The 27,995-nt window shown below is 42.3% G+C and overlaps 1 protein-coding gene across 12 annotated transcripts in view; it reads left to right on the forward strand.

The window, feature by feature from the left end:
- Positions 1 to 27,995, forward strand: part of NEDD4L (NEDD4 like E3 ubiquitin protein ligase) — a 945,521-nt gene that overhangs the window by 654,496 nt on the left and 263,030 nt on the right. For all 12 annotated transcript variants that reach the window (XM_069220149.1, XM_069220140.1, XM_069220132.1 and 9 more), the window contains 3 exons: positions 4,922 to 5,085; positions 5,550 to 5,679; positions 27,105 to 27,281. In XM_069220149.1, the coding sequence (XP_069076250.1) occupies positions 4,922 to 5,085; positions 5,550 to 5,679; positions 27,105 to 27,281 (471 nt within the window). The remainder of the gene's footprint in view (positions 1 to 4,921; positions 5,086 to 5,549; positions 5,680 to 27,104; positions 27,282 to 27,995) is intronic.

Consider the following 27,995-nt stretch of genomic DNA (forward strand, 5'->3'; position numbering starts at 1 on the left):
GCGCGCTCGACCTAAATAGGCATCCTGCATCCCTCACAAGTCTCCATTCTGTTACAAGAGTTGGAAAAGCAAATCTACCCCATGCATATTAATTTTTCTGCTGTTAGAATGGAAGGCTTTCTTTGCACAGCCGCTGATTTGTACAGAGCCAAGGCTGGGTAGGATAGAAGTCGCTGTAGAAAAAGGCAGCCACTACATTGCGACCCGACCTTTGCACATCGGGCCCTACGTTAAAGTTAGGGGCTGATGTACTTTGGAAATGTGAACGTTAGTAGTGGCAGCTGAGGTTTTGCTGGGTTTCCCTCTAGTTCCCGTTTTTCTCACAGTACAGAATGTGCATCCTCAGTAGAACACTTTGGCTGTGCTCATCACTGCAGCTGCTGTGCTCGACTGCCTACCTGCCTCTACCTAGGTTTCCTGTGGTTCCGATGTGCTGCATCTCATGAGATTGGTTTGAACACAATAACACAATTATTCTCTATTCATTTGCGTCAGCCTTGTTCTTTCTCCCCATCTAAGCCTACGCACGCTCTCAGCTGTGCCTTGTTTAATCTAAATATAACTTAACTACAGCATAAATAGACGGCGATCATGTTAGCTCTTCTGACCTGCAGCAGAGGGAGCGGTAGTAAAGAAACGCTTTTCGTAGTCCTGGCATGCCATGTGCTGTGCCCAACATAATGGCAAAAGATTTCTGCGGGGAGGGGACAGGAGAACAAACCTTTGCACACTAAATGAAATCGGCATTGGCAGTGTCGGCAATTTGGCTTTAATGTGCTGCGCCCCGCACTGACAGGCACGTCACTCACCCTGCTCTCACATGGGTAGTCTTATACCTGTGACGTACTGGGAATGGACCAAGAACGAGCCTGCCTGTTTTTCTGTGATGGAATATAGGTGCAACCAAAGGTGCATGATTAGAGGACCATAGTATGTGAGGGGACATGGAGGGCTGAAGCAGCGTGCTGCAGAATTCAGGACAACTGCTAGCAGACACCTTGTGTGCAGTGCAAAGTGTCTTAAGCAAGATGCATTTATTCACCAGAAGCCTGAGGAGAAAGTTCAACTAGTAACAGGTGTGGGAACTGCTTTTTTCACAGTCTGAAGGTAACATAAGATATTTATGTAAACCAAGCAATACTGCCTTCCAACAATTCAAATGGGATGTGATCGCTGCTTGGATCGCAATCCTTCTCCCTTCAGCTCTGAGCAACAAAGAGTTTTCCTTAAGCTCTTTAAAAAAGGGAAACATTTATCGATGATGTTCACATGCGGGCTAAAGATCAGTGTTAATAGTAACACCACCTTTTTCCATCATTGTAGCAATGACTGAGGGAGATCTGGAATCCAGAGACTACCCTTTGGAAGTCCAGGTCCAAGGCTGATTGTCTAGAACCAACACGTCCCTTTTATCTGCATTCAACTTCTAAAGGTTATTTACCACCCAACATGCGCCTGAAGCAAGAAGCTCCTGAAGTTTACGGAGAAAGTTAGTTACTGCCAATTTGTTGTATCTGAAAACGTCAGCAGTGTAGTTAAAAAAAAATTAAAAAAAATAAACAGTAAAGCAAAAAATAATGAATGGAAGCACCCAAGCGTGTTAAAAAAAAAAAATCAAAGAACCTACAAAGTATGCAATGATTCTTAATAGTGTTTTGACTTTTAAAAAGAAAGGGTACTTTAACCAACTTAACTAGACCTAAAATTACAAATGTGTAAAATGAAAATGAGACCACTCTAGCAGCTCCTGAAATAAAGTTGATGTCAGAAGGCTACTCAATGTAAAACAAATTACAGCTCCTCCATGTGTGTTCATCAAGTAGTTCACAAGAGGAAAGAGGAAGTTTTTAGGGTCAAGCGCGCAAGCGCTCTAGCCTGCTGTAATCTATCTGTAGGCTTTTAACCATGCCCAACGCACGCCCATCAGTTTTGGTGGCGTGTGGGCTTGCCTTTTAAAAATCCCATTGATTTTATTTGTGAAAGGTATTGCATACCTCATGCCTTTTTCGGTGTTTAGCCCTCCTCGAGCGCACCGGGCAACTGCTGAAAACATATGAGGCTCTGTATTTCCCGCATGGTTTCTGGACTACTTTTTATTTTTATTTCCTACGCAGTGTGATCTCACTGCACATTTGCCGATGAACTTCTGTTTCATTTTGTGTGCTCCTTCACACTCACGACTTGGCACTTTAAATCAACTCGCTTATATAAAACTGTTTTACTTTTCATTTTACGTGGCAATAAAAGTTTGGTTATGACCTTGCAACGCTAATAGCTCTAAGTCAAGCAACTGTGAGACCCATTGCATTGCAAATGCTCGTTCCTTTTGCAGGGACCCCAGATTTTTCAATGGAAAACAGTTACCTTTTGCATTTGTGAGAGTCCACAATGTAAAACTTGACTCACAGATTAACGAGAAAGAGCAATCCAGGGCTAGAAACTTCAAACTGGGCAACATACAAAAATAACACCAAATAAATCCGAATCTAACCAGTGTTTTTATTTATTTTTTTGCTTTAAAAAAATTATACGCCCAATGAGTCTTATTTGTAAAATATCATATGGAATTACAAGTTGGAGCTCTGCCTTTTAGGCTGCTCAGATTTACCAGGGTGCAGGGTGCAAATCTCTTACCCTAGAGAAATATCACAGGGAGCAACTAATGCTGTAAATGTGCTCTACAGTTATCTGTGAGATACCGTGGGGTGTCGGAAAACATGAGGATTTTCACAATCTTAAAGGTTAAGTCGACAGGCTTTGCAAAGTCGTTCACAGTGTAAAATGAGTGGTCCACTGCGTTTGTGACAACGTTTTTGAAAACACACTACCAGAAAATTCAAAAGGCCTGAAGGGGTGTCAGTGTACGTCCATATATGTTCAGTCACATTTTGAACATGCTAACTCATGAAATTACAGAATCCCTCCTGCAGCACAGGTAGGTTTAGCACCATTTTAGTACAAACGCACAACTTGAAAGTTATGTTTCTCCATTCACCATATTTGAATACTGAGATCCCTCTAATCTTGTTCTTGAAATTCAAATGTGTGTGACAACCAGTAGGTGCCTCCCCTTGCTATGGCATGAGGAAAGATTGAACCCTGAATTATATAAATTTGAACTCTCATCAGTGATAATTGAATCCACTTTCATCTGTTGAATGGGGTGCTCACAATGTTCTATAAAAAAAACTGGGGTTTGGTACGGGTGTGCTTTTGCTGTGCTCACTTCTTATGTGGGGCACATTATTGACTTGGAATATGTGGGAATTAAGCATTGATGCTATTATCTGTATCCTGCCAGTGTATTTTCTTTAAAAAGAAGACGTGCTTTCATGCACACACAACTAAATACTGTAATCAAATTCAATATTTACAAGATCGCAGGTGGCATTATAAATTGAACCCAACGTATATGGGCCTTACAGATTAACCAGAGTGCAAATTGTGTGCCCTAAAGATACATCACAGGGGGCAACTGACCTTGTAAATGTAGTCTGGTTCCATTATAGGTGAGACAGCTGTGCACCAGCAGGCTAACATCGTAAAAGCCGGCCTATTGGAATGTTTGTCAAACAATGTGAAACCCCTTTTTACTATATTGGTTTTGGGATTACACCATGAAAATTGCTTCTTTCTGTATTTGACTTGGGTCTGTGTTAACCAATGGCCTTATCATGTTCTGAGTAATGGACCTAAGACTTAAATAGAGTAATGCAACTTTTTTTCAGGCAAATACTTGTAGAAAATAGTGGGTGGAGCTTTAGCCCCTCTCTTAATACTATGCCTTACAACTCCTTTTCTGATAATCGTCTAGGCAGACAGCTGCACTGTCGAGCCAAGTGTAAACAAAAAAAAAAGGGAGAGAAAAGCAATGATAGTACAAAACAACAGGGTTTGTCAGAGGGAGTAACCAAAAGTCTAGCGTATTATGCTAATCTCTTAATCCATGTTAGAAAATATGTCTGCAGGCTTTACCACTGTGTAATAGCATTCCACCCATAAAAGCCGATTGGGTTTAACATATGCTTTTCACAGTAAGCAATTCAGGCCTTCTGAACGAGGTCAGACCGTATGGCTTCTGACAACAACTTTTGCAATGAACCGATCACTGGCATGTCGCCATGCAAACTCTGGCCTACCGCATTAATAGTAATCTGTTCATTATAAGCACCCTTTTCCAGTGGATGCACACAATGTCTGGCCAATCATATCAAGTCCGGAGGGTGATCAATATGAGGGGCAAAGCTAAAGCCCCTTCCTAAAAAGTTTTTAAAGTTTTTATTTTTTATTTATATTGATCCAATAATAAGGTCTGGCGAAAGCTGCGCTCTGTCTAGGCCTGAAAATCGAGGATGCTAACACTTGCAGCCTATACTTGTCAATGCCTTTTTAATTGATCCACATTCGTTAGTTACAAAGTAATTACTTTATTTCTTATGTCATGGAAGGGTACCAGGTGAAATCACCATGGTATAATACCACTGCTTAAAAGTGTTGTCAGTACCTTGGATTGGCCTGTCTGTATTCCTAATGATTTGTGGTAGTGTTTGACTAAGTGGTACCACTAGCACCAGGACACTTATTTCCTGAAGTAGCTGCTTGCACCCTGTACATTTTCTTGTTCCTACTTGCCGCCTATTTTTGTTTCTGAGTTGATTAAGGTTTGCTTAAATAACGGTGCTGGATAAACAATCATTATGGGACCTACAGAGCATGAGATGAATATGAAAATACTGCAGAGCGATGGAAGCACTTTAGTTAGTGTTTGCATTTTTGATGTAGGGCCGTTCAGAATTGAGGAGGCCAACTAGTTTATTGCTCTTTCATAACCAGTTGTCTTCTCTGAAGTTTGGAGATATGAACACAGTAAAGGGTGACATTAACACATTTTTACTTTTTTTTTTTTAATCTTAAACAACAGGCGTGGGATGCAGTCGACTCAAGTGAATCGGTCTCTCAGCATCAGCATGAGCCTCCACCTCCACCAATGCCCCCGGGATGGGAGGAGAAAGTGGACAATCTCGGCCGCACGTACTACGTGAACCACAACAACAGGACCACACAGTGGCATCGACCGAGCCTAGTGTAAGATTCAAAGTTTTTTAATGTTGTGAAATTGGCATAATGTACAACTGTGATCAACAGTCGTTTTAGAAGTCAAAAAAGTGATCATTGGATGGGTATTAGCAGATGAACAGTGTGACTTTTTTTTTTTTTTTCCTGAACAACTGTTTCTTTGGTTTAATTTCGAAGCAGCAATATTGATCCACTCTTTAACGCATTTTACTTCAATTGATTACCTATTTTCCTGCCTCCAGGTGGTTTTGTTCACCTTTAGAGAAGCCTATGACTATAAAGGACTATGAGATTGTATTCAGCTGGAAAGCACTTGCTCATATTTCTTTAAAGAAATATAGCTATGCCCCAGCAGCAAATGTTGTGTCAGGCTTGCTTGTTCATATGTGCGTGTAATTTTATTTCAATCTTTGTTGCATTTTATACCAATGTTCATTCCTCACTCATCTTCTGACTCTGCTTGCCCTATCCAGTGATGTTGCCTCTGAATCGGACAATAACATCAGGCACATACAACAAGAGGCCCACCGAGTATTCCGCTCCAGGAGGCACATCAGTGAAGATCTGGAACCTGAACACATTGACAGTGGAGATTTGCCCGAAGTGAGTAGTGGTTAATTAAGCGCTTCTCTGGTTCATCTGCACCTGGGGGTTTGGGAGGTTGGAGGATGCCTCGTTGTTACTACTCAAAGACAATTTGGCCTTTCAACTCTTAAATTGGACTTTTCTTTGAAATTTAAGTATGGGTTGTATCACGTAGTTTACTATTCTGAAATACATTTCCTATTAGAAATGTTTTATTAAAAGCTGGTGTATGTGTACAGTGAATAACCACTCGGTGTCAGTGATGAGGGTCATCCTTGCACATTGAGGCCATCTCCTTGAGCTATAAAAAAGATACTTAGTAATGTAGCCGATCTCCTTAAGAAATTAAGTTAAATCCAGGAGAGGGACATAAGATGTTTTGAGGTGCGGAGTGGGAAAGGGGGACCACAGGAAGTGTTGATCTGGTCACGTTTTAGACTGATACAGTTGTGGATCTTGCATAGATCCTACTACCCCAGAACAGTGCAGTAGAAAATGGGTAGGATGAACTCCAAGTACTGTCTGAGTGATTATTCTAAAGAAGGATCCATCTTTCAATCCCGTGGAAACGCCAAAAGATACAGCAGTATTGGGAAGCAGCACTTACATGCATGTCTTTGGGGGCGGATTTAGAGTAAAGCGCCAAGCTGCTGGGAAAGAGGACTGGAGCATGCTGGCGGAGCATCAGATTTATGAAGGCAGAGATTGCCCTTAGAAATGGACGAAGACCTAGGGGACATGGCAATCATATAGAGGGCTGCTTGCAGACAATTAAAGCATTGACTGTGTATGATAACCGAGATAGAGAAGGGAGAGGCAGTGTGGATAGGTATGGGATTGAAAAAATGGTAATGTATGGATTACTATAGGCTCTGAGCGTTTGTTGCCCTGTTACTGGTTATGTGCTGTCTTGATGCTTGTTGGAAAGCAGTAACAATTAAAAAAAAAAAAAAAAAAAAGAATTGCTCATTGATACTACTGGACCTCTCATTTGCCTTAAATACCATCGACCTGCAGGTGCTAATTGAAAGACTGCCTGTCTGTGCCACATCAGAGCGACTGTATTAACATGGTTTTCATCTTTCTTACAAAATAATTTATTTGACCTTAAAAAGCATCCAATCTTCTCTGAACTAGCCAAAAAATATGGCTTTCCCCAGGGCTCAGCCTTGTCACCAACACTCTTCTGTGTTTAGTGTTACCCTGCCCCCAAGCCAGGGATTGTGGACTCTTTCAAGGTAGGCTACCACATGTATGTGAACGACTCAGATTTGCGCTTGAGGATAAACTTGGCAACCAACATATCTTTATATTGACTTCCTGCTTTTGATGATTTTACATTTAGTTGCAAAATAACTGGCTCTACTCGGTGGTGATACGACTGAATTCCTATCTATGGGTCAAAGACAAATCTCATAACTTGGACGTGGTATCGTTTACCACTTATTAAGCTGGGTCTGCCAAACCAATTGCCAGTTGCTCAGCAGCCTAAATATTAACATCCCTGGGATGCTGATTGTGCCCTGCAAGCTGAATAATCTGAAATTGACCTGAAACCCTGTGAATAATTGCTTTCTCAATAAACCGGGCAAAATTAATGACCTCGGGCCACAAAATGAAGTTAGCACATTATCAGATCAGAGGCAGACTATGCTCAATGCCATAACAATGTGAAGAGATGAAACCATGTCGTCAAGTAAGCTAGAAAAACTGCTATACACAGATTTTTATTATAGGTTTAACTCTACAAGTAAACCGTTCAGGAGAATTCAAGTAATATCTGGACTTGAAAGTTTGGAACCTGTGCCCCATTGCATTGCAGTTACACTGCGTGGCCTCCTCAAACATTGTGAAGATCCACAAGATAATACCCAGGACACATTTGACTCATCATCCATTATCCTTTAGGTCTTCAAGCTGATGAGCTTGACTCAAGTGCTGGGTTGGGGGCAACAATCAAGCCCTTTAACAGCTCAGAATACCTTTGTATAATAGACTGACTTCAGGAGTTCTTCCTTTCGAGGCTTGTGATGTCACAATCCTGATCAGTGGGTCTCTCCTGCAGAAGCTGAAAGAACATGTTAAGCCATCACTGCTGAAATAGACCTATGCAGATCCTACTATTAACCAATCTTAGACCTCTTTTTCCTAACAAACATCACAGTAAGTAAGGCCACAACGCAACTCTCTGAACATACAGCTGCTAACAAGACATTCTGCAACTGGCAATTGGAGTATAGGCCAATAAATGAACACAGCCTCTGTTTTTCCTCAACTGGACACCTCAGTTCTGGATGTACGCAATTATTGTCATTTACCCTGCTGTTTACATGGCCCTCCTGTGATACAGTGGGTTACCAGACGTAGTATTGGAGTCAGAACTGGACTGGGTCAAGTTCTTCTTTTTCTTGAAACGGAATCATTTTACCACAGATCCAGAAACTGCATTTTAATCCAAATTCAAGCATCTTTGATGTTCCTGGATCTAAAACAATAAGCATCTCTCTCCTGCTATGGAACGGTGTTCTCCTGGTAAACCTGTGGATTAGTGTTGCTAGCGCGCCTGGTCCTTAATAAGTAAATTTACAAGGGGACACGCATAGGTCGATGAACCTTTTGATTCGCATGGAGTGTTCTACCTATGGTATGACCGATGTTCCCCAATAATCAGTACACAAAATTTAATAACCATTAAACAAGTCAATAATCAATAAACATCACACCATGACCGTTTAGTCATGAATAACCACAACTCCGTATACGTTTTAGTAATTTTATTTCCCTGTTAATTAAGGTACTAAGTCACAAGATTAATTCAACTCAATTCAATCAAAGTCCGCCATCAGTTTTTTAGAAGGAGCCAAAAACATAATCTAATCAAAACTTCCATCAGAGTGCATTCTAAAGCATTAACATAAGTCAAACAATGAAACAAAGACAATAAGTCATTCCTGTCGTGAAGTTTAGCAAAACAGTTTGTCAACCATTTATCTCTGTAATCTGTCAACATCATGTAAGGGAAACCTCATCTAACCCAGATTAGCATCAGCATGTGGAACTTCTTGCAAAACAATTTAGAAACAAGAATTTTAGAAAAACATCTAGCTAAGAAAACAATTAGACAGCGCATTTGGTACCTAGAAAGAAAAGGCACAAAAATATAATTCAGTCACATTGTCATATCTACCTATCCTCGGTATGGGTCAGCAACAGAGTCAGTCTTCGTCCTCAGGTCACCAGTTGATCAGCATCAAATCAGGCTCTCAAAGAGTATGAGCCCAATGACAGAATCTCAAGTCACCTCTACGATCTTGTAGTCTTGCTACCTTCGCATCAATCATCTGAATTCTCTTCTCTCAGTCACGTTGTTATATCGAAGTTACCCAGACTATGGTTGCTGGGGACTGGAAGGGAGGGAGGCGAACACTTTAGGTTCTTTCGGCGAGGAAGGAGGTGAGCCAGTCTAGGGCCTTATGTCGGATTCCTGCGTCAAAAAGGCGTGCACGGAGGATTTGGTGGCATACTGTGTTGGAAGCTGCTGAGAGGTCCAGAAGGATGAGAGCGACGGTCTTGCCTTTCTCCACTCTGGTTCTGATGTCTGTGCAGGTGATGAGGGTGGTCTCAGTGCTGTGGTTCTTGCGGAATCCAGACTGGGAGGCATCAAGTGCATTTTTTCCTCACCAAGTGAGATAGCCGGGCGTTCACTATCTTGTCAGCGACCTTTGCGGGGAAGGGGAGAAGAGAGATGGGCGGTAGTTCGTGAGGTCTTCCGGGTCTGCTTTGAGTTTTTTGAGGAGCGCGTTGACGTCGGCGTGCTTCCAGGTGTCTGGGAAGGTTGCGGCATTGAAGGAGCTGTTGATTACGGCGCGGAGCTGTGGAGCGATGATTTGGCTGTCCTTGTTGAATATGTGGTGGGGACAGGGGTCTATGGGTGAGCCTGTTTGGATGGAGTTCATGTTTTTTTCGGTTTCTTCGTCGTTGGTTGGTGTCCAGGTGTGTAGTTGGTTGGTTTGGGGGGGGGGAGGTGGGGGTTGTGCTGTTGGTCATGTTGGTGGTGGTGAATGTGGGTGCGGATGTTGTGAAACTGTTGTGTATGTCTAAGATTTTGAGGTGAAAGTAGTTGGAGAGGGAGTTGCAAAGGTTTTGGGTGTGAGGGGGGTCGATGGTGCTGGATTTGGGTTTGGTGACCTCTTTGATGATGGTAAAGAGTTTCTTGCTGTTGTGTGAGTTATTATCTATGCGTTCTTTGTAGAATTACCGTTTGGTGGTCCGGATGAGTTGGTGGTGTTTGCGTATGGTTGTTTTGAGGGCAGAGAAATTGTCTCTTTGAGGGCTCTTGGCACCATGCTTTCTCAATTTTGCAGCATTCTCGTTTGGAGGCTTCGAGTTCTGTGGTGAACCAGGGGGCGGTCTTGATGGTGCGGGTGTTGTTGTTTCTTTTCAGTGGGGCGAGGGAGTCTGCGCAAGTTGTTAACCTTTGTGTGAGGTTGTGGGCAGCAATGTTGGGGTCGTTGGTGATGGGGGGTGGAGCTTGTGGGATTTTGGCATTCAGGTGTTCTATGGGGACCTTGTCCCACATTTGGTGGGGTGTGGTGTGTTGTCGGTGGTGGGTTTCATGAAGGAGAAGTGGACGCAGTGGTGGTCAGTCCAGTGCAGTTCGGTGGTGTGGGTAAAAGTGATGTGGTTGCTGGAGGTGAAGATTGCATCAAGCGTGTGTCCTGCTGAGTGAGTGGGTGAGGTGACCGGTTGCTTGAGTGCTAGCTTCATTAGGTTGTCTAGCAGGGTTGTGGAGTTGCGGTCGTGAGTGCTTTCCAGGTGAAAGTTGAGGTCACCAAGGAGTATGTACTCTGTGGAGGTGAGGGAGTGGGAGCTGATAGTATCATCGATGGCATCGCAAAAAGGGGGGGCGGGGTCCCAGTGGTCTGTAAATGAGGGTTCCTCTAAGGGTGGTGTTGGTGTTTATGTGAATTAAGAAGTGTAGGTGTTCTGCGCTTTCTAGGGTGTCGTGGGTGTTGGTGGAGATTTTGATGGTGTTTTTGTGTATGATGGCAATGCCTCCTCCTGGCTTGTTTATACGGTCTCTACGGGAGATTTTGTAGCCTTCTGGGATGGCGATGGCTATGTCGGGTTCTGATGAGGAGTTCATCCATGTTTCCGTGAGGAAGGCTATGTCAGCGGAATGTGTTGTGATCAGGTCCCAGAGCTCGATGGCGTGCTTGTGGACGGAGCGGGTGTTCAGGATTATGCAGTTAAGGTGGTTGCGTGGTGGTGGTGCTAGTGTTGTTGTGGTGCGTGCTAGTGTTGTGGTGCGTGCTAGTGTTGTTGTGGTGCGTGCTAGTGTTGTTGTGGTGCGTGCTAGTGTTGTTGTGGTGCGTGCTGGTGTTGTTGTGGTGCGTGCTGGTGTTGTTGTGGTGCGTGCTGGTGTTGTTGTGGTGCGTGCTGGTGTTGTTGTGGTGCGTGCTGGTGTTGTTGTGGTGCGTGCTGGTGTTGTTGTGGTGCGTGTTGGTGGTGTTGTGGTGCGTGTTGGTGGTGGTGTTGTGGTGCGTGTTGGTGGTGGTGTTGTGGTGCGTGTTGGTGGTGGTGTTGTGGTGCGTGTTGGTGGTGTTTTTGTGGTGCGTGTTGGTGGTGTTTTTGTGGTGCGTGTTGGTGTTTGTGTGAGTGCAGGTAAAACGGCGTGAATGGTCCATGTGTGTGCTTGGGGTTGGCCTGTGCGCAGGCGGGGTGCTGTCTTGGGTTGGTGCGGCCGCCATTAAGAGGGGGAGGTGGGAGGGAGGAGCAGCTGGGAGGTGGGAGGGAAGGGCCAATGAGGGTGCGAGGGGGGCGGGGACGCAGCGGCAGGGATCAGGAGACCGGCAAGACCCGGCTGAAAACGGCCGAGCACACAATAAGGGCAGAAAACGAAGCGGCATACAAAGAGGGCACAGGGGCAGATAAAAACAGTACAGAAAACGAAAAAATGATTTTAAATAAACGAAATGCAACAAATCAGAGCACAACAAGATATGCCTACCAATAGGCACCAGGGATGAGCCGCAGGCGGGTGCCTGCAGGTGGTGGAGGGCCTCGAACTTTTATTCCTGGCGGCAGACGGAGGGTCAGGGGCACGGAGGCAGGCCAGTGGAGCCAAGTGGACTCCCGGACAGAAAAAAGCACCAGATTCACTGACTATAGTATTTTATGATAATTTTTATTAAATGAGATATTTTAAGACTTATACGTACTTAACAAATTTTCTTGAATGAGTGAACACACTGCACATATAATAATTCTTGCACCATTTCACTTGTGTTGTCATGAATTTTGTACTGAAGTAGAAAAAACATGATAGTTTCTTTCTAAGCCTCGTTCAGTTTCTCTGTTGATTTATTTGCAGTAAATAAAAATGTATTTATCATAGTCCTGCCTTTCATCAAACTATAGGTTATTCACTTGCCTGTATGTGAACAGTGCATGCCCAAGCAGTGGTGGCAGTTGTTAAAATAACTACTAGAAAATGTGCTTTCAGATAAACCGTGCTTCTTTGATTACATTTGCAAATCGTAAAATACAGTATTTATTCTCAATTCGAAACAGCTTGTTTAAATTGTGTATATTCTGAAGCATCTAACATTCATTTATCCCTAGTGAACGCGTACAACTGTAGCGTCCTTTATGTGAGTTGCAGGGAAATTGCCCATAATTGATTTTAAAAGTGTTTTAGGTTTTCGTTGGAAAACCACTTCCAAAACATGCAACTTTTTAATAATATCTAGAGTGAATAAGTAATAAGAAAAGACGTGCCTGACCTTACGTTAGAGCCAGTCTGATAAGGATATTTTTTATAAATGGAAAATGATTGATATTTAATGTTAATATTAATATAATCTTTGCAATACTCTCATAAGGTGCTACTATTATCCCCATTTTGTTGGCTTGTTACTTATTTGTGTTTTATGCTCTTAGATGGGATGTACTTAGCTGCATGTGGTCGTGACCAGGTTATGGTTGTCACTGTGCTTTCTGAATCCGCCTTCTTGCTAGTGTCTGGTTCCTGTTTTCTAGGATGCTTATAGGGAAGTGATATGTATCTGCCTTGCCGAGCCAAAAGTGCGACCGCATATCAGGAAAGAAACACCTGATATGAATCCAACCTCGGTTTATGATCGGAGCTGTAGTGAATATTGCTGTGTCTGTGACTATTTCCCTGCTTTAGTAGCCTATGCCCATCAGGCTTCCACCCATTCATTAACAGAATCCTCACCCCTATGCACCATCTGCTGCTCCAGAAACCCCCAGGCTCACACCTACAGTGAATACATCTGCAGTAACGTCTGGCGATATCTCCCGGCTCAATGTCACTACTTGTGGTTACTTGTTGTTCCTTGTATTGATTGGATTTTATAAACTCAGCCCTTAGAAAGATGGTGGTGAGCACTTCTTGATCTTACTGCTGAGTTGCATTATTTATGATGACAACAGGGCTCTGGGAACCCCGTAAAGCTACCTCTCACTGATGGGAACCAATCAGTAAACCAGTCAGTCATCAGTTGAAACTTTATTCAGTTACTAACCTGAATGGGGAGAGGCAGGTAATGGCTAGACCTTCTGACAATGTAACTAGGGAACCAGGCGTGAGTCTCCGCATTGGCTACACATCCTGGGATTCTGGTTTATTCTCTCCATACCTTAAAAAATATGAATGTGTCCTTGTGTAATGTAACTGGTGCTCACGTGGAGCTCAAATACATTCAGGTCAAGTTCACACTGTATAAAGCTGCAAACAAATGACAACCCAGTAGTAATGCATGTGCCTTGGTTGTCTTTCCTCTTGTACCCTTCTGTAAGTATGCCCATTCAAATTCATTGCCATTTCTGCACATTTACTTATTGGGATTAATACATAACTTACACCACATAGGCTCAGCACGATGTTCCTTACTGCTTCGGCCCATTGCCCTCAATGTCACCCCGAGGATGCTGACCTCATGCATATGCTCTGGTCATGCCCCTCACTCAGAACAATGGGGGTGTCACTAACGGTCCTCACAGGCACAAATATGGGGCAAACACCAGACCTAGGATTATACCCTAGAACCTGAGGTTCTAAAGTGACTTCATGCTTTGTAGATCTAGCTTTACTCTTAGCGCATTGCCAACTAACTAGGCATTGGAAGACACCTTGATTTCCCCCAATCACTTACTGGCGGATAGAGGTGCTGCATTGGGGCCAAGCAGAGAGCATGGCACTCTGCTGCGAGGAGTACAGAGGGCTACGACGGAAGCCGATATCGCTAGAATGGTATGCCCTGCTAGAAACATTTGGGGCACAATCTGATGTGGAGGAGGTGGAACACTAAAGACTACAAAGTCCAATAGGGCTAATCCCTGCCACTACTAATGCCTGGACTCTTGACCCTTCAGTCTCCTAGCTCAGGGAACCACCCTCCCCCGCTCCTTCCCCTCCCCCCACACCAGTGTGACATCCCTACAGAGTTAGCCTCAGTCAGACCCCTACCTTGGTGACACTACTGGCCCCAGGATTGATTACTCATCACTTGCGCTTTATTAGGATTAACAACCCACACATGTACAGTTACTAATTAGGCAAACAGGTGTTCATTCTGGGGGAGGTGGGGAATGAGGTGGTTTGCACTTAACAGCATTGTATGGATAAAACAATAACTATTACAACTTACTGTACTTGCTTCACAAATTGCACTACCTATCTACTGTAATGTCCACCAGTACATCCGAATGTTTACCAGCAGATGTATGCACCTATCAGAATGCTAATAAAGTTTGTGTTAAAAAAAATTATGTGAATGAGGAAGGCTGTCTGAGAAAATGTAGATCCTCTGTTTGGCTCCTTTATTTTCATCCGCTTGTTAGTCAAGTCTTCCGGCAGATTGTCATAACTTGTTGAGAGGCTTATTTGTATGTTGTCAGTCGTTATTCCTCTACATCCCAAGTCATTGCCGGGTGCAGAATAAGATGTGCAGTCTTTTCCTCGTCATATGTTTTTTGTTTTATTTTTTTGTGGCATGACCAAGTCGGATGTAGAAAGTTAGACCCTTTCTGCTCCCTGCCTCCGCCCCCGTCTACATTCATGGTAGTTTCGTATCTTGTGAGGGATTTCTTGTTTAAGTACTTCAGACATCACTTATGTAGGTGCAGTATATTGAATTGTGTTAACCGCCGTTCCCATTACCAGTGCTCCCTTTGCCAGTGCTCATTGTTCCAAAAATGGTTAGGCAGCCCTGTATGTTTGAGGCTTTTTGTGTGACTTTGAGCAGATAGTTGTGGTTAAAATCACTCTGGTTTCACAATCGACAGGGTTTCCTTTAAAGTAGGATATTTCCTTCAAGGAAGTAGCCTTCCTTCAATTTAGATTTTCCCCATCAGTTGACTTTGACTTCGGGAGCGACGGCTAAAGTACCATATGTAAATTTGTAGACATTTGTATAAAGCATTCCACTGTCGTCTATCAGGCAAAGGTGCAGGGAATTAATGGAATTGGTGTCATACGCGCCTGAAAAGGTAAATTAGTTCTACATCTATTCAGTAATTGGAAAAGCTTTGCAAGTCTGACGTGTGCCTTTCCAAACCAGAAGTTTACCGTGGATAGTTTGTGTGCAGAGAATAATTGCTTATAGAAAGGTGTTGATATCAGCATATATCACAGATGCAGCTCGGCAGTAGTGCCCTTGCCCATCACACTATTTTTTTTAGGCAGAAAATGTCTTTGAAAAAAATATTTGTAACGCTGATGCAGACAAAATATACATTGAGGGTCAAACAAATCCTAATGACATTGATAATTTGTCCTGGGGAACATTGACAACTGTTGTCAGTGATGACAAATAATTCTTTCTGAGTATTAAAGGGATGATTTTCTGCCACGCTTTATTGTACACATATGCTTGAGTAAGTACAGGAAGTTTGATGAACCAGCCTGTGAGCCTGGTTTAGAGGTTCAGTGAGTGGTAACCAGCATCTCTGTTATCCAGACAGATCAGTGATGTTTTTCTTTTTTTAAAATCTTTATAATGTGCATTTTACAGTTACACATTATAATGTATAATTCAGATTACAATTCAGGAATGTTTCAATTAATTACTACTTCACAGTACATTACAACTCATACAAGGTTACCATTGTTAACTACCGCAGTAAGTGTGGTTATAATCAACAGCGACAGTGATGTTCATGCACCTGAAGGAAGGCAGTATTGCCAAATATTTGTACAATACTAAAACTGGATCTTGGTATAACAGTTGTTGGAACTAGCCCACACCAGCCCCGATTCCATTGATAAACTCACGTGTGTAAAGAGTGATAGCCATGGGGTCAGGTGTGCCAGCTGCAGTGCACATGGTATGTTGTTTGTCAAGCATCAATGTGAGGGAGGGGGAAGACAAGCTTAGGGGTTATCCACTGTCATTTATTGAGAGGGAATGTCAGCAATGCTAAGATCAGTGCACAGCTCCGTGATGAGAGTATCCCAGTTGGCCCCAATTGCGTAGACCTTGGCGTCCTGACTATGCAGCGGCCGGCTCTCAGCCTGAGCCCAGGCGTCTATGGAAAGTCCCCAGGCTGAAATGGCTTTGGGAGGGAGGTGCTTCAGGCTGATCTCCTCCTGAGAGTGATTTGGTGCTTCGCTTGGAGGAGAGCCAGATCTATAAATCATGTTGCTGCCTTACTTTTCTTGCTATTGTGTAACAGGGCCAGCAGGCACACCTCCCAGTTATAGAATGCATTATAACCCATGTAGCATGTCATACTATTTGTGATTCCTAGCCAGTACTGGGTGAGTGTTGGGCGCACCCAAAACCTGTGTAGGAGGTTGGTGTCGGGTGCATGGCAGCAGGGGCAGTCAGATTATGTCCATTTAAAGTAGCAGTCATTTTTCTGGTGGGTGAGGGTAAACCCTGTGCAATAAGTAAAACTGTATAAGCCTAAAGCGGGAATTGCAGAAATAATCGCAGGGTATGCCACCATGTCCTGCCACTCCTTTGCAGTGCAGGGGAGAGCTAAGTCAGTTTCCCAGTGGTGGCGCAGCGTGGTTAAAAAGAGACAGTGTCATGATATTCAAGGAACCGACATATCACCGCCTCAGGTGGCGTCCCCATCCCAATTACATGAATGTATTGTATTGTTAAGTGTATGTCTGGTTCCCGCTGTATGTCGCCCCAATGCGCCTCCAGCAATCTGATGATGGAGGTGTGTAGTAAAAACGGTCCGGGTGAGAGGTCACTCTCAGTTAAGAGATCCTTCGTGGGGAGGAGTGCCCGGTCACGCTACAGGTCCCCTACGGCATGGAGCCCAGCATTAAGCCAGCAACTCAGTTCCCATAGGAAGGTGACTGCGTTGCTCCAGTGTGACAAGGAGTGGCAGCGCTGGATCATAATGCGCTATGGATCGGGGAAAAAAACTCCTCCTTTAGCATTTGTGTGTGACCTGCATCTTGAGGGCTGGGGCAGCGGCACCGTGGAATGCAGGTGGAATTGACTTAGTAGGCTGAGTAGATCCCAAGGGAGAGAGGCAGTTGCAGTGATCAGTGATGCCTTTATAAATCTTGGGTAACACTTAGGTGGCTGATTACTCTGGTATCTAGGTTGGTGGTGAAACCAAACCTGTTCACTCATCGGATTGTTGGAAAGGGCTAACTTTGTGAGTGTTATTGTGCTCAAAAATCCTTTTGAGGGATTTTTTGTTTGGGATGGTAGTGGCCTGCATTATTTAGCTGACGCTACATTTCATACTCATGTGTTGTAAAGAATCACTACTCCGCTACCCTTACCTGCAGACTTAACCACAGTATAAATTTGTTGACCATGTTATTTACACCGCATCTCAATTTTGATGAATGGAGGAGGGGAATTGAGCTGCAGTTGCCAGTGCATTCAAAGAGGAAGACAGAAGGGTGGAGGAGGCACTGTGTTCTAGGTACCAACTGTTTGCGTTTAAGTTCTGATATTGGTAGGATCTTTCAAAGAGCTTCAGTGTTCGCATTAAAAGAAAGTAATGCATAATACTGTTCACCCAGTCTTCAATAAAATCCAGATTCTCTTGATACCTATTCGGAGAATTGTCATTCCCCCACACTAGATGTAACAGGTCTAGAATTCCCATTGAAGTTTTCTCCCTCAACAAATTTTTAAAGATATACAATTTGAAAGTCTAGTATTAGCAGAACATTTTCATAGCTTAGTGGCACCTATGTAGCTCATAATTAAGGTTATTTACAATTAATTGTTCTGTAACTCAACCCCTGGGAATACAGTCCTGAAAGGAAAAAAAACACTATTGCCACTGCGGAAGCCTCCAAGGATTCCAAATTACTTTTTATGTGGCAACATACCCATACGTTTCAAGTTCCTCCACTGGTCTTTCCGGTGCCCATCAATCATTGAAGAAACATGTAGTCTTCCGTGAAAGTCCCTTAAACACCGTAGCTCTACTGATACCTTTCAAACAGGAAGGTTTAAGACCCTGTTTCCTTCCTCAGGATGCTCCATTTCACCTCTCAAAAGACCTATGAAAGCAGGATTCATAAATGGTTTTATACAGCCATTTCAAGCACTTGTTTAAACCTACATTGACAAAGCCAAAACAGATGTCAACAGGACCACTGCGCTACTTATGGTTGCGTGGTGTCAACAGAAGCCTTTACATTATCAGAATTTTGGGAAGGCATAGCACCATTCTATCCAAATATGCTAAAATGTCTTCATCGCTAAAACCCATTGATCTCACCTCCAGTTGTAGTAATCCTGCATCTGTGCTGTCACCCATCAGCCAAAATAAATCCTTCTCCGTTTGATCCAAAATCTTCTGAATCAACTTGAAATATTTTGGCTGTAACGTCCGTTCTTTTTAATCACTTTAATAACTAGATATCCTGTTGGCCTCCTCTTTTTCTCAGTGTGGAAGATACTTTGGGGAAAAAAAGGAGGCCAACAGGAAATTTAGTTATTAACGTGATTAAAAAGAACCGATGTTACAGCCAAAATATTTCAGGTAAATTCAGAAGATTTTGGGTCAAATAAAGATTTCTTTCTGCTGATGGGTGACAGCACAGATGCAGGATTACCACAATTGGAGTCGAGATCAATGGGTTTTAGCAATGGAGACATTTTAGCATATTTGTATAGAATGGTGTTAAAATAATAGGGATTAATTAATAGAGGAATAATGGAAATAGATTTATCTTCTTTGGGTAAATTATTCTTTGTGAAAGAAAAATGGAGCATGGAGGTAGAGAATTAAGTATGTAAGGTGGCAGTGAATGATACAACTGAAAGTTCTTTATTCAAAGAACATTACACTCGTTCTCAGACATTTTTGGACCAAACCACAATCCAGTTGGTATCTTGCAAGACTTTTTTAATGTGAGCTGTACACTAACATATAAAAAGGCAATGTGGAATCACGTAATGCAAACTTTTGAGAAATATGAATTCTGCATAACAAAATTCACAGAACATGAAAGTTGGGAATTTTGCCAACATAATTAAAATTTTGCCCAGGCATAATTATCAGGTGTTTGGAACCAGAAAGCCGTTTGCTTCCTGGTATCTGAAAAGTTTCATTTGATAGCAGAAACAGAGAAATGGTCCTGAACAGAGCCATAAACTAGTGCAAGGGAAGCAAAGAACCAAGTAAGGAGGCAAACTAACACTTTCTGGAAATGTTCTAGTCAGAAGCATAGAAAAGTACATATTTACTTTCACAGCGTTACCTAAAGTTTAACACGTTATGTGCAGAGTGCTGGGAGGAAGTGGTGTGTATTTTTCCAGAAGGGTGACGTTTCCTGACTGAGCCTTTGCAAGGTCCTAATTTCAATCACATGGAAGGAAGGCAACCCTAAGTAAAATTCCAGTGAACAGGTCACTTAACTTATTTCCATTTGATTTGGCAAAGTAAATATGAAAGAGAGAGATGTGTTTGGATGACACTCTGATCATGTTGCATTGTTGCAGGTATGCGGAAGAACAGTTGCTAAATATAAGGCTTTTGTTGGAGGAAATGGAATTTGTTGTAATTTCTGAGAACTTTATCATGACATTCGACAAGATGTTTGAGCTTTTAGGCTTCCAGATAGACTCAGTATAAGCTGTTTGGAGAACAGAATGCCAGAAATTAAAGCTCAAATTCAGAGATTAGATATCTCTCAAGGTTAAAACATGGCACTTTGAGTGTGTTGGTTTGGGTGATATACCTGTTGTCAGCCTCTATACAAGCAGTGTTTCTGAAACCTCTACATTGCTTGACTCCCCAACATTTCAAGGCGAAAGAAGTATATGCATGGGCCTCTGTCATGGAGACAGACAAGTACATTTGATGGAAGATGTATAGGATAAGTTGATGAGGTGGTTTGAAAATATGCATGTATGGAATAGTTGGGAGATTTTTGGTACATGACCATATTTTGGGTTGTAGTCAGAAGCAAACAATCTAGGATGGGGGACTTTGTGTGAGGAGAAGAACTTCTATACAAATTGTTTGGAAATTTAAGCAAGTTAGCTGTGATAGGTTTTCAGGGTGCTCTGGTGGCAGGTGCCTTCATTCAACCTTCCTTTTAACCATTTAAAATGCCTGCTCTTTCTTAACTACCTTGCACACCCACTGCGTGCCTTGTCAAGCAGAAAATTGGACTATGGTAATGCCCTCTACGCAGAAACCACAGCCAAACTCTAGAAGAGGCTGCAACGTATCCAGAACTCCTCCGCACACCTCATCCTGGACATCCCCTGCCACTGCCACATCACAGACCACCTGAGAAACCTGCACTGGCTCCCAGTCAACAAGTCACCTTCAAACTCCTCACCCATGCTCACAATGCACTGCACAACACCGGACCAGAATACCTCAACAGGCGGCTCTCCTTCTACACCCCGACCCGACATCTCCGCTCCGCCAACCTCACCTTCGCAACTGTCCCACATGTCCGCAGAACTACAACCGGTGGTAGATCATTCTCGCACCTCGCCGCCAAAACGTGGAACACTCTTTCCACACACCTGCACCAGACCAAAGACCTCCTTACCTTTAGGAAACTTCTTAAGACCTGGCTGTTCAAGCAGTAGCAGCCACCCCCCCCTCCCTCCTCTTTTTGTAAACCCCTCCCAGCACTTTGAGACCCTCACAGGTGAGTAGTGCGCTTTACAAATTCCTGATTGATTAATTGACTGATTGATCAAGTAATTTTCCTCATCAGGCAGTTCTGCCTCCCATACCTGCTCTGGTGCTTCTCCCATGCACACTGTACTCCTCCCACTGGTTCTTCTACCGGTGTGTTACCACTAGATAATCAAAAATCTTTACTCTCTGAAAACGTCTCACACAAACGTTCCTGGCAAATAGTTTTGGCAGTGATATATGAAAAGATGAGCAACAACTTCCTCTAAATTGTGTTAGAACTAAAATTAGCTAAACATTCTCCTAGGCACAAATGTAAATAAAGTAAACAATCCACTCAATTTACCTGACTGAAAACATATTTAATTACTCACCACAAACCTCCACTTGAAACTGAATTAAAGATAATTAGATGTTGAGAAGTAGCATTCAAATGAGAAGTTAGAACTGGTGGAGGAGGTCTTACGTTCTAGGTACCATTTGTTTGAATTCTAAGTTCTGAAGTAAAAGTGTCCTTTGAATCAGCTGCTGAAAGGTGGAGGAAAAGAAAATAATGCTAACCCTCAGTCCTAATCTTCAAACATGTTTTTTTAGGAAGGTAAATCTGAAAGCCTCATATCATCAGTCTTTAGGTCAAATGTATCATTTATATTTAGTTCTGTGAAGGAAGAGTTTTCGTTTTACCTGTGCCCACCCTTCAAAAGATAGGAGTTAAAGCCTGGAACAGAATTGGGGGGGTTTGGCCTCAGTTCATCATTTGAAGTTAAGACTGTGATTTGGGTGTTGCCCTGATGTGTATTGTCTCCTGGCTCCTGTCTTCCTTGAAGGACTATGTATTTGACATGGCTGTGAAAATAGAACAGATTAATATGGATGTACCTTTTTGTTTGCAGTAATACGACATAGCACTTATAGAGGGACTGATATCTTGTTGTAAGCAGTAGTTGAATGTCTTGATGTTTCTGACAAGATCACTTTACGCTTCTTATATCTGCCTCTCTGATTAGTGGCAGTGCTTTATGTAATATAATTGTGGCACTTTCCACAATGTAATTTGTTTTCATTTCAACTGATGTGCCTTTTAGACTTGTCAGAATTTTTTATTTAAAGAAATGGTAGAATTCTTTTATCTTGGCATTAAAATTAACTGACAATGTTTACCACTGAGGTTCGTGCAAAACTGCCTGACCAGTCGATGCCTGAGCTATGAAATTAGCATAGATGTTGTAACATTTACACGATGCAGAGACAATACTAGACTGTAGGTATGCTCAACACTAGGGAAGTCTTTTAGACCATGGCTTTTGGCCAATAAACGTATTCAATGATAGGGAAACCTTTTTTTAAATCTGAGTGCAACTCGCAGACTGTTAAAAGTACTAATCTATTCAGATCCATTTACATGCCTGCCGGTGACCTCTAGCTGTGCTGTCAGTGAAATGCTAAGGCACAAGATGGATGTGCTTGTTTTGCTGAACAGATGGGTTAAGGAAGTAGTCTTACATAGGCAACTGGGACCCTAGCACTTGTATGTCTCCTGTAGCAAAAGTAAGCAGGCTTAGTTAATGTGCTGACCCAGGTGGCCACAACAGCTTTGCAAATGTATTATTTCCAATGCCATTCTTCTGGATTGATGGCATCAGAGATGGTTTATTTGATTTCTTAAAAACATCGTAGCATACCATTACAGAGAAACCAGTTATTCCGAACTGTTTAGTAGACATTTTTAAGATGAATGCCATTTACCATTTCATTGAAACCAACGCATCAATTGCCTTTTTTTAGATTGCATGTTTAGATTTTAAGATGTAAATGTCCCAGATTTTTCTTAAAATCTTATCTTTTATCTGGTTATGATAGTAGTTAACGGTATCCCAGCTTTATGTTACTTGGGTCCATCTCAGTGTTGCAACTTTAGCATTTTCAAATATCTGCTGTTTGGAACATTGTCTATGGACAACTGAGCCTATGGAACTGTTGGCACTTAAATGTGTGACAAATTAAGTTGCAGAACTCAGCCGACCTTCCATTGAGCATCATAAATCTGATTAAAATGTAAAACACATTGGATAACACAAGGCAACCTTCATAATTTAGACTCACTATTTATAATGTACACATGAGGCCTGTAAAGGACCTCTGACAAAAGAAATATTACTTCCTAGATGAGCACACAGTTTTCTTTTTAATTAGTTTTTTTGCCTCTTGATCATGGAACCGCTAATCCTTTGTGAAAGTCCCCTCATAGCCCTTTTTTATATTAGAAATATAATGCTAAAATATAGAGGTTGAAGATGAAAAACTCGATAAATAGCTGTTCTCTATTTCATATGTAGATGGGTGTGGTGACAACTGTAATAATTATTGAATGAAGTTCTCTAAGTACTTGAACACAGAACGTATAATGTGGTTGGAAGCAAGCCCAGAAGAAGTGGAACTAATTGGCCACCAAATGTGCCAGCTGTAGTTCTACAAATAAAAAAAACTAGACTCTAATTTTTTGAGACAAGCAAATCTGTATCAATATGTTTATAAAGAAGTGGATTCTCTACAATTTCTGATGTCATTTTATTAGCTTTTAAACCTATATTTACTTGTTCGTTGCTCAGTCTATTGTCAGTAAATCACTTAACATAAACATAAACACTGTGTGTATAATCAGTTTGATATATGTTGTTTGAAGTTTTGATTTGGCATGCCCCCATAATAGAGAACTACATTCTATATGCTGCATATTGAAATTGTCTGGTTAGTTCGGTTTTACTGACTAGGTGGTTGAGAGCAGGGTGGGGTCATTGGAAAAAATGTTCTCTCACTCCCTTTAAAAATCATTTAATGAGGTATATGTTTCTGGTAGGTTTAGGAGAACCTTTACCTGATTGATAGGATTTCCACAGCAGATACCTTTTGATACTGTGAATCTGAACAGCACTACTAATTTCACATTGCTCCTTCTGAACCTACATTGCACATCCCTGTTCTATGTATGTTTTCTTATAGAAGGATGTGACCACAGCACACAAAAAGCATAAACAGTGATGGAATACACGTAAACAACTTTAGTGAGTAAAGAGCGCGGTCGGTTCATGGTACAGTAATCCTCTTCGTTTTTCAGAGGGATGTTTATTTGTGTCAAACGTTCGTGGGTCAACAGGCACAGTGAAGTAAGACAGCCAACACGTGTTTCGTCACACAGTGACTTTTTCAAGGCTGTAAGGAATATGAGGTACACAGGTTTGTTCCTAAGTCATTAAACATACAAACGAAAAATAGTGAGGGGGCTTGTTTATACCGTGAGGAATTTATACGTGTAATCGGCATAGAAGTGAGAAATTATCATAAAGGAATAAAAATTAAACATATCTAATGGAAAAATACAGACATGAATCAAATAAGTAATTAATATTGTAATTGTGGTGAGGGTGTTGGTAAGCACCGAAGGAAACCTAGATAGGGATAGATGCTGCGCAAAGGAACGATGGGTTAAACCCCTATCTGTGACTGGTGAGGGGGTGAGTGTTGGAAAAGTTTCAGCACTCTGTCCATCATCCTTTTGTGTTGCTAAAGTTGCCCTAAGTGGGAAAAGTATGCCCAGACGTGGATCCCCTGCTTACTGTGCCACAGGATTCAAGCCAGCCTGGCTGATGAAGGGTGATACCCTGAAACTGGTCCCAGGCTGCTTGTTTCTGATCAAGTGAGGATCTGGCCTGGCAGTGGGGGCTGGACTGTTCCCTTGGGGAACTTGTTCAAGACTGATTTTCATATGGCTGGGCCCAAACTGGGGTGGCATGGTGAGCAAAAAGAATGATAAATTTAACTCCGATCTGTGACTGGAGGTGAGTGTTTGAAATGTTTCAGCACTCCGTCCATCATCATTTTGTGCTGCTATATTTGCACTTAAGGCACAATTTATAATGGGCTTAGAGAAGCGGAATATGGAGTTCCAAAATACAGCACATGATTTAGAGGGGAAAGACAGGCACTTTGCTGTCATTTAGCGGTTGTAAAATGCACAGAGCGCCAAAGTGCTCAAAAAGAGGGTCTGAAAAAATCGAGAAACCTGGCATGAGTATGCAGAAAAGGCGGATTTACTACTGGTAATTTATAGTTTATATTGCTAGTTCCTTTGCTGAAGAACAAATAGGTGGCCCAAAGCAGATTATTATCTCAAACCCTTGAAAGCTAGCGCCCTTCTGTTAGGTCTCTCAGTTGGGTGACAAGTGCCCAATTTATTGGTTTTCTCTAAAATGCACTTTGGTCCCAGCTGATTGTCTGTCCTTTGACAGAGGGTGAACAGCTGGATTAACAGTAGTGAATGAAAGTTTCCCCGTTTCCACTGTGCCAAAGACTTTGAACCCTGTTCACCATCTGGAAAATGCGTTCACTTTGGCTTGCAGCTGGTTGCGAGAGGTGTCTAACTTTACCATCAGCAGCGTTTTCTATTTCTGAAACTTTCTCAGTTGGAGCAATGACTTGCAATATTAGTTTTCTGCTGTAGCTCTTTTTGATTCGACACTGGCAATTCTTTGCTGTGAATTGAGTCCTGCACTTTGACTGGCACATCTGCACTCTTTGCACCAGTCTCTTGCCATGTATGGAGTTCGCAAATCTGTGACCAAAAAGTTGTGTATGTATCAAAGTGATGATTGACCCTTGTGCTTGAATGTGGAGTATAGGTTTTCCTGCACAGAGAGCGTCCTCAGAAGCAAGTTAGCTTGAAGGCCAAGATGCCAGTTAATGGAAGTTAACATGCATCTTTTGACTTTTTAATTGTATTAGGGATTTTCTTTGATTTCTAGGCTCTCTCAGAGGGGCACCTCGTTTTTCAACATTCATTTTCCTTAAAAGATACCAGAAGAGTGTCAGATGCATGTACCTGACCCTTGGCTTAGCAGGGAGTGGATTTGTAGTGAAATGCTGTACATGTCTGTACATTACCTTGTGCTTCCATATTTCCTGCAGCTGTAGGGCTGAAGCCTTCATTCTTGGCTACAAGGCACATTACATTGGGCATTTGTGCCGGATTAGCACTTGGAGAGCACTCTCATGGCAGCATCCGACCATACCAACGTAACGAACCTGCAGTGCTAGCTAGTGGAAACTGTTTTGTTGGAGTGTAACCCAATGTTTTCTAAGTCCTTATGGCTCACTGCTTTTTGTATTCTTCTTTAGTAAAATAATGGAATTCTTGTTTGTAGATTTTAAATCAGCATATAATTAATGTAGCATCAGCCTTGCCAAAAGAAGTTTGAGCGCTTGTGATTAAGCACCATTCTGAAAGGCTGATGAAGCTCCTGTACCTGTTGAGGTGGTGGGAGGGTGCAGGAGAATGGAACACAAACACTGGAAAAGAGTGAAGAACACTTAGTAACTGCTGCTTTAAAAAGCTAAGTTTTCAAGACTCAAAAATATTTAATCACTTTGTTTCGATTTTTGGCGAAACTCAATCCAGGCGCTGATTTGAGGAAAATGAAAGAAGAGTGTACCACACTTCCATCACCCCTACTTTGATGATCATATGAAAAACAACAGCTTAATAATGCACACACCTTTGTCTAAGTTTTTCATAATTATTTACTTGGTTGGTAAAGGTGTGTCTACCTGCCAAACCGTTCCATGCCTAGTGGAAATCCCCCTAGGCCTGTGTTTTTTTTTTTGCCAGCGATTCTCCCTGTGCTGGAACATCGGAGGCATTATAGCTGTAATGGGAAATGTATGGGAATGAATAGTGGTACTGAGCTAGGTACCCAGAACTGGTGGATTCATTTGTTGTGGGAACACTTAGCATCTACATGCACAAGAGATACTGTCTTAAATGAGACCTTGTGCTGCAATAGAAGTCAGATTTGGGAGAATGGTTTTTCAGTGCCCTCCCAACAACAGCATAAGGCATCTAGCAATATTGTGAATTTTTACAGCCTGTAGACCAAGTACTTGGCAGAACAATCCTATCCCTATCGGTGTTACAATGACGTTACTCAAAGGCTGCTTTTGCCAGTATGAACAAGACATGACCTATGTCTTAATTGTTGGCTAAAGTCGTAGTCTCCTCACACCCCACCACCCTGCGTCCAGTTGTAGACCTTGGACTTTTAAAGGAGGGGTAGGCAGCTTTGATCACTCCAAGTCATAAAGAACTTGGACAGTCATTCCCAGCTACCTGTCCCATGTTATTGAACTTACACAATCAGTCATTTTACATTCTAGGTCAAAGTAAATCCTGTTATTTTTGGATGCTCTCAAGAGCAGTGTACTATGTGCATTTTAATGTTTAGTTATTACAACACCCTAAAAATTAACAAAAATATTGTTGTTCTTTTCAGCCATGGGAGACTATTTCAGAGGAAGGGAGCATCAGCGGGGATTCCACGATTCAATCACTTCCGCCCCCTTCTTCTCCAGTTCCTCGGCCCACTGCTCTGGAGTTGTCCGAAGAATTGAACAGGAGACTACAGATCACATCAGATCCGAATGGGGAACATCAGTTCACTTCGCTGATTGTAAGTACATAGAATATAGGCTTCAATGATCAAGCCGCTGAATAGTTGAGTAAAGGGTTAGTGCTCACATATGTTCCTTGTAGCTGTGCATAGCATCTAGGGAACTCGTTTGGTGTTATGCCTGATTGAAGGCGCCACGCAAGTACGTTACGTGCGATACCTACTGTCATCTTCTATTTTGCAAGATTTCTCTCATGTACTTTTAAGCATTTGCAATTGTTATGATTACTTCATGCACGTTTTCTCTTGTGGAAGCCACTCATCTGTGCAGATTCTTAGGATTGGTTTGTGTTTTTTTTTTTTCAGACGTACTTTTTAAGCAGCTTTTGTCAGCTGATGGTTTGCCACCTATCGCTTTACTTTGTTTGGGGAGGGGCTTGACCTTTCGCTCTTCTGCTGCAGACCCACACAGGAAATTAAAGCCTCTCACGATTGCTACCACTACACGCAAGTTTGAAATAGGAACTACTTAAATAATATACTAGAGGCAGTCTTTTAAGAATTCAAGGGAACCGGTGCGGTGTAGTCGAGATGGTGGGTTAATGCAGTAAATCCATCAGCATTCGACTGCAGCTACTGTTCGTGATTGTGGTCTTGTTCTAATTACCTATTTTGGTTAATGACGTATAAATCAAAGGAGTATGTAAGGCACTTCTGTTCAAGGCATGTTTGTAGTTACATTATTTCTTTTTTCTTTATTGTTGTGTACCTCAG

The sequence above is a fragment of the Pleurodeles waltl genome, chromosome 1_1 (genome assembly GCF_031143425.1).
Source record: "Pleurodeles waltl isolate 20211129_DDA chromosome 1_1, aPleWal1.hap1.20221129, whole genome shotgun sequence".
In the NCBI taxonomy this organism is placed as follows: domain Eukaryota; kingdom Metazoa; phylum Chordata; class Amphibia; order Caudata; family Salamandridae; genus Pleurodeles; species Pleurodeles waltl.